We start from the raw sequence: 15,282 nt of genomic DNA, 5'->3' as shown, positions 1-15,282 counted from the left end.
AGTAAAAATCCACGCTTTCACTGCTTAGCTGACACACATTCACTGTTACTGAGTGGAAAAGCAGACTACTCTGGCTCACCCACCAGTGTGCAACACTTGCACATTTGGCCTGTCAATCTCAATCTCTCCGGCCATCTCTTTCTAATGAAGGCGGCTGTTAAGCCCAGCAGTTGCTACCATCATTCATTACCCCCCCCCACCACCACCACCACCATCACCTCCCCCCTAAACACACACAGACGTACACACACACACACACACACACACACACACACGCTTGGGAGCATGGGCACACACACACACACACACACACACACACACACCAGCCTGGGAGCATGGGCACACACACACACACACACATACACACACACACAAGCCTGGGAGCATGGGCAGTAGGCGGGGGGGGGAGAGAGGCCATGCAGCGTCATGCCTCATAAAGGGCTCTGTTACTGTAGGTTTACAGTTACTCTGGCCAAAGGACTGCCGTAGCACTGGACGCTTGAGCTGGTGGCGTCTTGGTTTTCCTCGATTTTTTCACGCTGTGGCAAGGACACGAGCCTCCTAGGGGACAGCATGGTATCAGAGGAGGCCCCTGTAGGTGAGTTCAACGCATCGCAGTGTCGTCGTGACGAGGTTACCGGCAGCACATACTCTGTATCATATCACAGTGTGTCACAATGAGAGTCAGTAGGATTGGGTTCCGTGGATGGGTGATACCACCTATCTGGACAAAGCCAACGTCATGTTGTTGTCACAACAACAGCAGTAGAGGTGGAGAGTTGCTGGAAGGTTTTGGTATCACAATGGATGAAGAGACACGTAAGTCACTGAGAAGCAACGCTGAAGATGAGTGGAAAAACACGTGGGGATCTCCTGACAGCCTCTTTGTAAGGTGTGATATCACCACCTCTTTTTTTAAGTATGTTTTTAGGGCATTTCTGCTTTTATTGAGATAGAGACAGTAGAGGTTGACAGGAAGGATGGGTGAGAGAGGAGGGATGACATGCAAGATATGTCGGAGGTCGGAATCAAACCAGGAACCTTGCGATTACGTGGTATGCGCATTAGTGTGCTACGCCACTCAGTGCCCCAAGACCCATCTCTTTTGACGATCTTATCAGAGTGGGAGTATCTTCCTATCATATCTGACCAATCTATTACTTTGGGGTGGATTGGTACACTAGAAAGAACACTCAAATGACACTGAGTTGTCAGTTATACTAGCTCTGAAGGTCATTGTCGTCTATGTATCCAAGCTAGACGTGTTGAGACCAAATCTCTTTTGCAAGAGAGAGACCATGAGCACCTGGAGTCATACCTCAAGAAGTGTCTCTGGTATTCATGCTATAGTATTTCATTTGTCACCATGAGTAAACTGATCAGAGACAAAAAGACACTTAAGAATCGTATCTGGAGGGATCTAGAGGACAAGAGATCCCTGTCACTCTGTCACTCTGTGGGAGGTGATGAGTGAAGGAATGATAGACAGCTGAGAGAAGAGGAAATCGGGGGGGGGGGGGGGGGGGGAGAAAGAGAGGAGAGGAGAAGAGAGGGAGAGAGGGAGAAAGAGAGAGAGGGGCTACAATGGGAGAATGTTATGGAGAACCAAGGAGAGGGGAGTCAGCAGAAGGGGAGGAGAGAGGGATAGGACAGGGGAGGAGAGTGGAAGGGAACAGGACAGAGGAGGAGGGGGGGTTGGAGTAACAGATGGGGCTAGCTAAAATTCAGAGGGTGTGGTGCTGCATTAGGAGATTCCGTTTGGAACGGACAAGCTGAGAAATCTGCCCTGCAGCTGTCAGTGGTTCACCACCTACGCCTGCCAGCCTCACACTAATACACACACTCCCAGTGCTACTCACACACATACACACACTCCTAGTGCTACTCACACACAGATACACTGCCCACTCTCTCACAGGATACACACACATGGACACACACACACACACACACACACACACACACACACACACACACACACACACACACACACACACACACACACAATGAAGTACAAATCCACACTTTCACTATTACCAAGTTATAGGCATAGAGATACAGATGTAGCCTACTTTCAGATAGCTTGAGACGTTGTTTTCCTCTGTTAATCATTAAGTTGAAACAATCCTATGAAATATTTCAACAATGTATCATGCACACTACGCACTTAGAGGTTGGTCACGTTAAATATTAACAAATATTCACTTGAGATGTCTGTGGGTAATTCAGTCATATTGACACATGGTGTGGTCTGTCTGGACAATTGGTTTATCACATTGTTATTGTGACCTACATCACCATTCATACACACACACACACACACACACACACACACACACACACACACACACACACACACACACACACACACACATAAACAGTACCTACAGTACAATTCATGTACTAATGGTAGGTGACTGGTAGGTTTCAAATAGCCATTGTATTGTTAATGTTTGACCCTATGGGTGCCTCTTGCATTCCTTCACCATGCGAAAGGTCCCACTGATTGCTGACATGGAATAGAATATGATATTTTATAGCCACACCACAGTGGTAGATAGAAATGTGTTTGTGGATGACCTCCAAGATGTTACAAACAGAGCAGGGGAGGCTGGTACAGGTATTGTCGACGGGCTCATTGTAATGCATGGAATGGAATGAGGAATGGTATCAAGCCATTACAACGGATAGGTCATAGGGAAAATGGGGACTAGATCTGTCAACTTGTGGTAAGTGTGTGAGAAGATAGAGGGTATTATGTATTATGAACTCTGAATGAAAGGCGGGGTGAAACTTGCATTTTCACATTTTTGAGAAAAATAGCTGTGTTGATAATAGAACTATTGAGAAATTGTCTAGCCTCACAAGTTTAGAATGCACAAATAATGTCTTGCGTCATTTCACACTATTACACAGAATCTAATAAAAATACACAATTTTAAGATATTTACCCCAAAAAGATATTCAGGAATTACATTTCAGTAACCAATTTGGTTCATCATTTGAACTGGTAACACGTGTTTGATGTTTAATATTAACACAAGAAACAATGTTTAATATCAACACAGTGACTAGCTTCATTGATACAATCATTTTGAAGTTCGATTATTTGGCAATACTCTTTCCTGAGACCCATATCGCTATCATACCTCTACCTCACCTCCTCGATAACTCGCTCGTATATTCCTATAACCGTTTATGTTCTCACCTGTGCGGAAGTGGACGTAAAAGGTTGGGCAGGTAAGAATGTCTGAACAACGCACACACACTCTACGTTCCTTTACAGGTAAGACGTCCTTCAGTCAATGCTGCTCAGAGGAAATCTGGAAAACTCGTTGTGTTCATAAATAGAGTATAATATTACAGTAAATATGAGAATACTTTCTAATGTTTTCTTCTTTTTCTTCCAATGTCTTGTAGAAGCAACCGCGAGGACTAATGGGGCTAGTACTACTGAGCCTAATTCTCCGGTATTGGATCAACAACGTGGAAGGTAGGAGGAATAACTCAATTGCTACACGGTTCAATGTTATATAAGCAGGATATCCTGATATATGTGTCTCCAATTTATTTGTATTACCTGGATTTAAAAAAAGTATATAATCCATGTTATTCAATGATGATTCTAATTTATTGGTCACATTTCATTGCTACAGTACAGTATCTCTTTCTTTTTTTTCTCTTTTCCTTTTTTTACTTCTTACAAATACATCATCTCCCACAATTATTACTGTGATTTATCATGATAAGAGAACACAGCTCAGAGTTCAAGAGAAAAAGCTTTAAATAATAAAGCACACTATAACCATGCACATAACAGACAGTGGTACTAAACAATCTTATCTACTGATACTGTGTCGTGAGAAAGTCTAGCGACTCTGAGACAAGGAAAACCACACTAACCACTTCTATATTCCCTGTGCCCGTTTAGCAACATGTTCGGTTGGCAGTGCAGTGTCTTGTGACGAGTGTCTTCAGCTGGATCCCCAATGTGCATGGTGCACACAAGAGGTGTGCAACAGATCCATAGGATAACATCCATACAAGTACAATAGGATGACGTATCATACATTCATATGTGTAACCACTTTGAAATGCTATATGGACTTATTACACTTTTTAAGGGGTAAACACTGAAGTCAAATTTTTGTTTTGTTTTCTGATGACATCTGACGATTGACATGAACACTGACTTGTACAGTAAAATATGTTTTTTAAGTGTCAGATTATTTTGTTGGAGGTTAAACCTTTGCTGTTTTTTAACCTCTCAGAATTTCACAGACTCGTTTTTAACCAGTGAGCGATGCGACACACTGGACATCCTACAGCAGAGGGGGTGTGCTGGGGATCTGGTGGAATTCCCTGTCACTGGTGCAGAGATCCACCGTGACAATCCTTTAGGGAAAAAGACCGGGAGCACCAATGGGACCCAGGTCTCCCCACAGAGAATGGCCCTCAAACTGAGACCTGGTACGCATTTAACAGATGTCAATTTGATGTTGATTTTAAGTTCATTTCAATTTAGTAGTGAATATTTCCTGGCAGCTGTAAGGTGCACTGCTGTAGTGGCCTACAGTGCATTATAAAACATGCTATAAGCACTCATGATAGCTCATAGCTCCTAATAAGTGACTCGACACATGCATAAACACCTATAGTTAAAATTCAAGTTCAAGTTCAAGTTTATTTGTCATTACATCATATACAAGTATACAGTGCAACTAAATGCTTAAGGCAGAGCAGCTCTACAACATCAACCAACAACAACAATACAGTGTAATAAGTAAAAATGTAAATATAATCATAAACATAAATGTAAACATAAATATAAACACTAAAAGTGATAACAGTAAATAAGTAAAACATATTCAGAATATACAGAATTTTGTAGCAGCAGTAAAGTGTAGTAAGTGTATAATCAGTGTTGTAATTCGTAACTTGAAAAGGTAACTGTAATAATAATACAATATTTGAACACAGTAACTTGTTATACTCTGGTACTCAGTGGCATCCTGAACCAGAGACCTACCAGAGAAGAGACAGACAGAGCCATTTTTTTCTTTCTTTTTTTGGGCAGGCAGTGAGGTGACCTTCCAAGTGAAGGTGCAGCAGACAGAGGACTACCCAGTGGACATCTACTACCTGATGGACCTGTCGGCCTCCATGATCGATGACCTGGAGATGATCAAGGACCTGGGCTCCACCCTCTCCAATGAGATGTCCAAGCTGACCACTAAATTCCGTTTGGGCTTCGGTTCCTTCGTAGAAAAACCTGTCCTCCCTTTCATCAACATCACGCCAGAAGAGCTGTTGAACCCTTGTAGGTAAAAAAACGGAATCAAAACTGCTCCTCTCCATCGCCACATCCTCATAAAGCCGAAGTTGGAAATCACAGCCACTGTTTGTGGAAGAGAGTTTGATTTTCTTACGAAAAGAGCTACTGGAGTCAGCTTGTGGGGGTGTTTTTGCTACTACAGCTATGTCAGTTAAAACAAGCTTATGACTTAATAATAATAATGTATGTCATGATACAAGAATAATCGCAAAGTGCATAAAATAAAAGCTAAAATAGAAAAAGTGCAAAAAACAACAAGAGTAACAGTAATCACTTAGTAATTAGTAAGTATACAGTAATTAGCAACAATAATTACTTGTAGTTCTAAATTAGAAGTCCTGTCTCTCTTTGGTCTTTCAACAGTAGTGTGGCGGCCAATTGTTTGCCCGCGTTTGGATACAAACACGTCCTGTCCTTGACCAGCAGTACCGACAAGTTCAACCAAATCATCACCAACCAGCGGGTGTCTGCCAACATCGACCTGCCAGAGTGCGGCTTCGATGCCATCATGCAGGCGGCAGTTTGCGGGGTGAGACATCAGGAGTTTTCACCTACGATTGGGAATTATTGGGAGTTCCAATGAGATCGAATAGGGATCTACTGTCTTGTCTTGTTAGGACAAGATTGGCTGGCGGAACGACTCCATGCGTTTGTTGGTGTTTGTCAGCGACGCCGACTCACACTTCGGCATGGACAGCAAGATGGCAGGCATCGTCATCCCTAATGACGGGAAGTGCCACCTGGACAGCAACAATGAGTACTCCATGTCTACCACTTTGGTAAGGTGAAAGTGAGAGTCAGGGTCTGCTAATTAGACCCCAAAGTCAGGGTCTTTGATAAAGTATTTATGATGAGGGCAAGGAGTTTTTCCTGGCCATGTGACTAGACTAGGGAAAATGTATATCCTATAACTAGCTATTTTGTTAAGGAAAAAAACCCTGGCCCAAATAAATGAATACTGAATCATATCATTCATTGCATCTCTAGACATGATGCATGTAATTGTGTTACAATTACCTTGTCATTGTAAATGTAAAGGTGTCAGAGGCTGTTGTAACATAATGTTATTAACCTCCTACCCAGGCTACTATTGCTTCAGAGGAAGTTTCTGGTATCACAATATTATCATTCTTTTCTGCGATGAAAGTGTTATTTTACTGAAAATAAGAGATAAAAGACAATGGCCTTTAAAATGCTTATAATTTTTACAGGAATATCCAACTCTTGGACAACTTATTGACAAGCTGGTGGAGAACAACATCCTCCTTATATTTGCTGTGACAGAGAACCAGAAACATAACTACCAGGTGAGAATAGTTCCCTGCATTGTCCAACAGTGGTGTGACGTTTGTCGGAAAAAACACCGAGTTAAAATGTGGTTATGCGGTTACAAAATGGGGAACCTTTGAAGGAAAGTGTATCTCTGTGTATCATTGAGGTTAGCATATTTGATTCACTAAGCACGCTCAAAGAGCATGTTCAAACAAGTCTTCTTTTCTTCCCATTTTTTTCTGGTCTATTTCCCTGTACGGTCTAGACGGGTTTACCCTCATAGCTGTTTTGTGTTTTTCTCACAGAACTATGCAAGTCTTATACCTGGTGCCACAGTTGGAGTCCTAGCAACGGATTCAAGGAACATCCTAGAACTTATTGTGACTGCGTATAAAGTAAGAACACAATCTGTGTGTGTGTGTCTATGTGTGTGCGTGCGTGCGTGCATATTTTGCTACCATCGTGTGCAGAGAACCAGACATACATCAAATCAAGGCGGTTATGCTGTTGATCATTATGAGTCAGCGTATCTAATGGGTTGTGGCTCAATACTTTTCAATGGCTTCTTTATCTCACCCTATCTCATATCCATGTCATCAGTACCCCTGATATCTCCCTCCCGCTGAGGGAGCACTGGATAGGTTTCCATTCACTTTACATATCATAGGTGTTGATGTTACAGTAGATCACTGATCATGGTAAGAAGACAAGCATAGGAGGCAGGTTAAAAATATTGAGTTACATGGCCGCAATGCCTAGGTCTATCCTGTCTCTCTCTCTCTCTCTGTGCCCTGAGCCACAGTCTCCTGTCAGCAGGTCTGTACTCGCCCCTCTGTTTGATCGTCCTCTCTTCTCATTCTCCGTTCCTCCCTAAATCCCCTCCTCACTGCAGTGGGGCTGAGGGAAGGCGGGCCTACACTATCTAATCACTTCATCAAACAAGTTCCAAAACATCCTAACAGGGGTTTCATCGCACAGCATTCCGCATTCAGCATCTAGCATTTAGCATTTAGCTCCCCTTAGGACACTGGTGTTGCCTTTGATTCGGAACGACTCACAGGCCAGCCACGGTGTTCAGTTAGACATAAAGAGATACATCATCCACATTCAAACTGTGTAAAAAAAAAAAGTTCGCACTCCACGGATCCCTGGTTCTCCTTCAAGCTACACCTACTAGAACAGCGGTTCCCAAACTTTTAACAGTCATGTACCCCCTGTCGGTTATTTTGTAGCCTAATTGATATTCTATGAACATTATCCCTTCCATATTAGACATTGTGATAATATTATTCTGTTGGATAGGGTGCATGCATTTATTTTTGGTACTGAGACTGCAGTCGGCTATTCAACAGGACTGTTTGGGAAGGTAAATCACAGATTTATTTCACGTACCCCCTAGATCGAACCACGTACCCCCGGGGGTACGCGTGCCCCACTTTGACAATAGTGGTACTAGAAGAATAGGCCTACCACACTGAGCTGACTTTGTCTTTAGCAAACCTTTAGCAGTATTTTCCTAACAGTCTTAACACTCTATCAATGCTTCGCTGGCGAGTCACACAGGGTGTGAGCTCATCTGTGCCTCAGTCTGCCCTATGGTTCTGTTTACCTCTACACCTGGAATACCTGGGAACCTGACTCACACCACCTCAAACACCTCAAAGGACCTTCCAATGGAAGGAATTCATTATTCCCTAAAGTGCAAAGACGACTCACCCCTGATGCTCTGGGCAAGTTAAATCAAGCAAGCTGTATTGTGTTGTCCTCAGTTGGTAGAGCATGGCGCTAACAACGCCTAGGCTGGGGGTTTGATCTCCACTGGGACCATATATACGGAAAAATGTATGCACTTACTGCAATGTAAGTCGGTTTGGATAAAAGTGTCAGCTAAATGGCATATATTATTATAGATATATTTCTCCCCAGGTCTGATGAATACCTGTAAACCTACTTCCCACCTCCATGTCAATCAGAGGAATATGAATAGGATTATTTATTATCCATTTCCATCACATTTTCTTTATACCCTACAGGCATAACATGGCAGACATGACAGACATACACTAGAAACATAACATTTGACATGGATGTGGATATCAAAGGACACCAAGGATGTAACAGTCGAGTAGACCGAGGTCCTTGACCACAAATATGATTTTTTTAGGAGTTTTTTGTTTCTTCTTTTGAAAGGAACTGCGCTCTGAGATTGAGCTGGAAGTACTTGGTGACACTGAGGATCTCCAGATCTCCTTCACGGCGATATGTCAGGATGGAACTATCCTACCTGGGCTGAAACGCTGCTCCAACGTGAAGGCTGGAGACACGGTAAGAAATACATCCACATTCTTATCTTTGAGACCAAGGACATTTGCTATTGTTTGTCAATGCGAAGCTGTTGGTCAGAGAATATTCTAGAGCAATATTGTATAGTGGCAGCTATCAGGATGGAAGATATCCCTTTTGATTGAACTAATGTCATTATAATGTGTATAGTGACTGATGCCTCCATGTACTCCTGGCTGATCAACATCACAGACGATAATTTGTTTAATCTGATTGTATTTTTCGTAGAACATTGTTCTTATTTAAATGGTGATAGCACATGAACATAATCTGATCTCATAATCATAATAATCCCTCAGGTGTCCTTCAACGTGACGGTGGAGCTACCGGCATGTCTGCCCGGCCCCCAACACTTCCTCCTCAAACCAGTGGGCTTCCAGGACGCCCTGGAGGTGGAGCTGGAGTCCTTGTGCTCCTGCGCCTGCCACCGGACCTCCGAGGCCAACAGCAGCCTCTGCAGCCAGGGCCAGGGGTCTCTGGAGTGTGGGATATGCGCCTGCCAACCTGGGTACATGGGCTCCAGGTGCGAGTGCACAGAGGAGACCTCCCAGAGCAGCAACTGTAGAGCTGACGGCCAGAGCGAGTCGTGCAGCGGACTGGGGGAGTGCTACTGTGGCCAGTGTGTGTGTCACCCATCCAGTTTTGGTCATGTCTACGGGCCCTACTGCGAGTGTGACGACTTCTCCTGCGTGCGCTTTCGAGGGGACCTCTGTGGAGGTGTGTGTGTGTCTGTGTGTGTGTGTGTGTGTATAGTACTGTCTGAAACGGACTCCCGTAGTCTGGTCATTTGGTTTAAAACAATCATCTTTAAAGGGTTGATCATGATATTATCTGTTTGTGTGTGTGTGTGTGTGTGTGTGTGTGTGTGTGTGTGTGTGTGTGTGTGTGTGTGTGTGTGTGTGTCTAGGTCACGGTGACTGCGACTGCGGAGAGTGTGTGTGTCAGAGCGGCTGGATAGGGGAGTACTGCAACTGCAGCACCAGCACAGAGGTGTGTGTGTCGGAGGACGGAGGACTCTGCAGCGGAAGGGGGAAGTGTGTGTGCGGGAAGTGTGTGTGTTCCGTTCCCGGGGCCTCCGGTGACACATGTGAGAGATGTCCAACCTGTGGAGACACCTGTAGCTCCGCCAGGTAAGAAAACACACTGTAATTCACACCACACACACACACACACACACACACACACACACACACACACACACACACACACACACACACACACACACACACACACACACACACACACACACACACACAATATGCCCACCCATAAACATACAGTTCAAGTACAGGACAGTTTATAGTATATTTAGAGGGCTTCTTTCTAAAAAAAATTCCTACCACTTTGTCCTTGCAGTCCGTGTCTTTGACTAGAAAGGTTGTTCTCTTACTAGACAAATGTTTGTCGGCTCTTTTGAGTATTGGGCTATCAATTTCTAGTTCTCTTGTTCAAATTTGTCTGCTCTTTCCTTGCGGCATCCAAAGGCAACTAAAGCCCTCCAACACAAGGCTCAAGTATTTCCTTTCCTCATTGTAAAGGACCTGTCAAACATGGTCCATTTGACACTACTATTATGTGGAAGGCTATAGAGAGGGCAGTCTTGGGAACACTCTGAAAAGTGCCCATCTGAGACTGATTCTTCTGTACACTCCATCAATAACCATGAATCCCTCCTCTTAAGAGGACAAGCACCCAGAAGTGACAACGTGTGTGTGTGTGTGTGTGTGTGTGTGTGTGTGTGTGTGTGTGTGTGTGTGTGTGTGTGTGTTTTCTTCCTCAGGTCCTGTGTGGAGTGTCACCTAGAAGCAGAGGAGACCGAGGAGTGTGTCCACAGGTGCAGCGTCTCTCATGTCTCCATCAACGACAGCTTAGGTCAGCATCACCCCCCCACACACACACACACACCCCCCGTCTGTTCCTTTCTGCTAATACAGACAGCAGAGGCTAAACAAGCATGACAGATAAGATGCAAATCTATGGGAGTGAAACCAGGAACAACCTCACACAGATATTTATGTTGATCAAATGAACGATGGGTGTCAAGCTGTTTTGGAATTTAACAACGGTACATTGTTGCCTTGTCAAAGACAACATGTATTTTTGACTGAAGATGAAAGATTCAGGTACACATCACATTGCCAACCTACTCTTGGCATGTCATTCAGTTAGTTTACTTGGGAATTAGTATTTAAGAGGAAAAAAGAGCTATTATTGTACTGGTGGCTCTGTAGGTAGAACATAGTACTAAGAAAGATACGTCTGTGGGTTTGATTCCCGCTAGGACCATGTATATGAAATATGAATGCTCTCACTTGACTATAAGTCACTTTGGATAAAAGTGTCTGCTAAATGGCATATACTGCATGTGGTTCCCTATTGGTTCGTAGACTGTTTAATAGAAGGTACAGTAAATGTTATTCTCAACACAAATGAAACAAGGAAGTCTTCCTCAGTTCCTTGGATCTTACCTGTACCAGTTTCAACTGAATCCTTGAAATTCAGTTCCTGAGTAATAGATTAAGCAGGTGCTTTTACCCAAAGCAATTTACAGTACAGTGAGCTTTCGATTTTTTTTGCATAAATGGTCCATGCAGGAATTGAACACACAACCGTCTACCAAATGTGCCACAGAGAACCACGGTAAATGCGTGATCTGTGATTGAGACCAGTTTGTTTGCAAAGCACTGCATCCTCAGTTCTTTTAATGGAGGCTAAACAGACTAGCATGCTAAGTTCCCCCATGGGTGAGGGACCTGGAGGAATGCCGGCCTGCATCTTTCTTTACCCCTTCTCAGAACACTGTCTGGGTCTGTTTACCTGACTACTAGACAAAGGGGAACATATTATTTCCTTGTCGTACAGACAGAGCTATTGTGGTACTGAGTGAATACACAGGGACCTTCGGGTTCATTTTAAAGGGAAGGTTATTTTGAACCCGGTCACACTAATGCAAGCTGAGAGGTGTATCTGATCATCGGCAAAGATCTGTTCAGGCTTGAGATGTGAAATACAATGGGGTGCGACACACACACACACACACACACACACACACACACACACACACACTCAACCACAGCCTCACACTCACACACATACACATACACAACAGAGAGATCTTGGCTTTGATATGGAAATCACATTGGCAGCAGAAAAGAGATGAGGGTATCCTTTTACACACCAGTACAATACAGAGAGGGAAGTTGATATATGGCTTATTCATTCCATCTTCATAGCTACGTATGTGTGTCCCTTTTCTCTTTTCAGAGTATGATGAGAGCCAGTCCATGCTGTGCACGCTGAAGAGTGAGAACGAGTGTTTCATCTCATTCAGTGTAGTGGCCGGGGAAACGGGGAGCATTGTCTATGACGTCCAGGTCTATGGTAAGAAACCACACACACACACACACACACACACACACACACACACACACACACACACATCAGGTTTATGCAAAGTCTTTGCGCAGGTGCAAATATTGCACCTCACATGAGAGAGAAAGAACATTCGAATGGAGGAATGAGACCTAAATGTGAAGTTAAAATAAAGATTCACGGTTTAGCGGTTTACGTTTCCTTCTGAGAGTAACAGGTGTGTTAGTAACAGGTGTAAGCTTTGCGCCTGTATGGTTATTACATGCATGTATACATTACAGCGGAGGCTGGTGGAAGTACATGGGAGGATAGACTCATTGCAATGCATGGAATGGAATAAGGAATGGTATCAAACCAGCAGCCTGCATGTAGAGCCAACTGGGGAGTGGAGGACGCAAAAGCTTGACACTTTTACACACTGTCCCAGCACCTCAACAACACAGAGTCGAGGTGCAATACAATACAATTTTGTGTGGATCTTATTTATGGATTTCTCATCCGCTTTAATACTGTACAACCCCAACTCCTGACAAAGCGCCTCTGTGAACGTCAATGCATCCAAAAGCAACTCTATGGATAAAGGTGTTTTTAAGTGATCGACCGCAATGTGCTAAGGTCAACGGGTCAACATCAAATGAATTGATTTTAATCACAGGTGTTCTCCAAAGCTGTGTTTTATCTCCTGTCCTCTTCTCTTATATACACCAGCGGTATAATGAGTAACAGCGATGGTTTAACTCTGGTTAAATATGCAGATGTCTTGGCTTAAGTGGCTTACCTGTCTGACGAACCTTCTCTTAACAGGTATGTCAGCTATGTCAACACCCTGGCCTCCTGTCTCAATGCTAGTTTCCTCAGGCTGAATGCTCTAAAAGAGCTGTGTCTGGGAGGCAAGAGAACAAATGACTCACCGCCCCCACTCTCCAAGCTATTTGCACTCATGGGCCAGGAGGTACAGCAGGCTTTAAGTTTAAAGTATCTGGGCACTGAGATTGATCAACATCTCTCATTCTCTGGACACATGGACTCTGTTTTTAAAAGGGCTACAAAGTGCCTTTTTCTTTTAAGGAAACTTAGGAGCTTAAATGTGAGAAAGGAAATACTCTCAATTGTTTACAAATAAATCATTGACAGTATTATTACGTTCAACCTGGTTTCCTGGTTCAACCATTTGATAGTCAAAAACCAGACCAAACCGGCAAGGATCGTCAATCAAGCAAGCAAGATTACAGAACAGAAGCAGAGACAACTTAGAAACCAGTACCTCAAGTCAGTCAACAGGACCTCCAACAAGGTTTTGGACGATGGGTCCCATCCACTTCACAGCTCCTTTGAACTCCTACCTTCAGGCTGCAGGTTCAAGGCCCTATTGGCAAGGAAAAGCTACTAAAAGAATCTTTCATCCCTAGCGCAATAGCTATTTTAAACTCATCAAACAAAGGGGGGGGGCACACTGATAAGTATTAAGGGACATTCAACTGCCTGGACTATGCCCATAGCAGTTTAAAGCAACTCTGCACTTTACAATGTATTTTGTTGTATTTTTTTGTGACGTGTGTTGTTGTGCTTGAGTTGGAAGCCATGGAAGCTGAAAGAAGAATTTCAATGTTTTTACCCTGAAAAATAGACAATAAAGCTTTTGAACTTTAACTTATACAATATTAAACATGTCTTAGTCTGTATTGAAGGTCACCATTTCACTCACAAGCAAGCCAAAAGAAGTTAGAGTAGGAATCAGGAAAATTATGTTACAGTACACACTTTATTTTCTATTACACCTCAAATGTGGGCCACTACTGTACCTTCTAGTAATGAACAGATGAATCTGCAATGGCTGTGAAACTAAACATCTCACTTTCCTTCCCTAGACTGCCCTGTGCCCCCCAACATAGCCATGATAGTGCTGGGGGTCTCCCTCTCCATCCTCACCATTGGCCTAATCATACTGGTGGCGTGGAAGCTGTGGGTGTCCGTTCATGACCGCAAAGAGGTGGCCAAGTTTGAGGCAGAGAGGGCCAAGGCAAAATGGCAATCGGTAAGGAGTCCTCATTGGTACTGTGTCATTGGATTCTCTTTGGATTTTACTGTTTAAACCGATTCATGTTTTTCTTTCTTCCACAGGGAACGAACCCTCTGTTTAAAAGCTCGACGTCAACGTTTAAAAATGTAACCTATAAGAACACTGGGCGACAAAAAGTTGATATTTGCTACTGACGTCATACTTTGTATGCAAAACATGTATTCGAAGCTTAAGTGCAGTGCACTGGATGTCTGCCAAGACTGAGATTTTTGTTTTTGTATATTGTGTGTGTGTGTGTGTGTGTGTGAGAGAGAGAGAGTGTGTGTGTGTGTGTGTGAGAGAGAGAGAGGGAGGGAAAACTGAAAGCACTTCATAGTGCAACATTGTATAACTTCAAATATACTGTATTGTTCAGGGATGCTATCTCTATGTCAAAGCAGCAGACAACGTGAATGTCTAGCTTTGAATCATCAACCAATTATTGAGATTTTGCTGCTGTAGAGGTGTAATGATTGCGTTAGGTACGAATGCTCTGTTGAACACTGGACTTTTCCCAATAAGTTATTTCTTTATTCATAGACTTACTGTAGGTTGGGGCATATGATGCAGCTGAGAAATGAGATGAGTGGCTACTACTTGCAATAATGTGTCATGTTTAGGCCTATGTGTCATGTTTTCTGAATGTTTTGATTTGTTATTAAATCGAGGCTGAGCCTTGAATTATGCTATTTTGTGTAGAATGTGAATTTTGAGAGGAATTGGTTCATTTCAATGTGTGTGACGCATAAATAAAAGTTGAACTTACATTTTTATTTCTTACATTTGGTCAGTTATACATGAGCATGTGTTCATGTCGAAATACTGTACTAACCATAACCCATTTTTTTCTAAAACAAAAAAGGCGACCGCCGCCCAAAAAATTGTCTAGAAGAAAATTATG

General features: G+C 43.2%; 1 protein-coding gene across 2 annotated transcripts; it reads left to right on the top strand.

Moving 5' to 3' along the window:
• Window positions 1-3,231: 3,231 nt before the first annotated feature.
• Window positions 3,232-15,154, top strand: itgb6 (integrin, beta 6). 2 transcript variants are annotated; one of them, XM_083684891.1, is made up of 16 exons: window positions 3,232-3,286; window positions 3,421-3,493; window positions 3,932-4,011; window positions 4,272-4,470; window positions 5,078-5,324; window positions 5,699-5,864; window positions 5,953-6,114; window positions 6,547-6,642; window positions 6,913-7,002; window positions 8,798-8,932; window positions 9,250-9,667; window positions 9,858-10,080; window positions 10,731-10,822; window positions 12,215-12,331; window positions 14,191-14,357; window positions 14,444-15,154. In XM_083684891.1, the coding sequence occupies exons 2-16, from the start codon at window positions 3,439-3,441 to the stop codon at window positions 14,534-14,536; spliced, it is 2,340 nt and encodes a 779-aa protein (XP_083541017.1). In that variant the 5' UTR covers window positions 3,232-3,286; window positions 3,421-3,438; the 3' UTR covers window positions 14,537-15,154. The 2 variants fall into 2 exon arrangements, with proteins under 2 accessions (XP_083541017.1, XP_083541018.1); XM_083684892.1 differs by lacking the exon at window positions 3,232-3,286 and having other exon boundaries at window positions 3,364-3,493; window positions 4,282-4,470.
• Window positions 15,155-15,282: the final 128 nt, after the last annotated feature.

The sequence above is a fragment of the Argentina silus genome (assembly GCF_951799395.1).
Source record: "Argentina silus genome assembly, chromosome: 14".
NCBI classification, from domain to species: domain Eukaryota; kingdom Metazoa; phylum Chordata; class Actinopteri; order Argentiniformes; family Argentinidae; genus Argentina; species Argentina silus.
The sequence above is the reverse complement of the archived record's forward strand: the minus strand, read 5'-3'. Positions and strand labels throughout refer to the sequence as shown.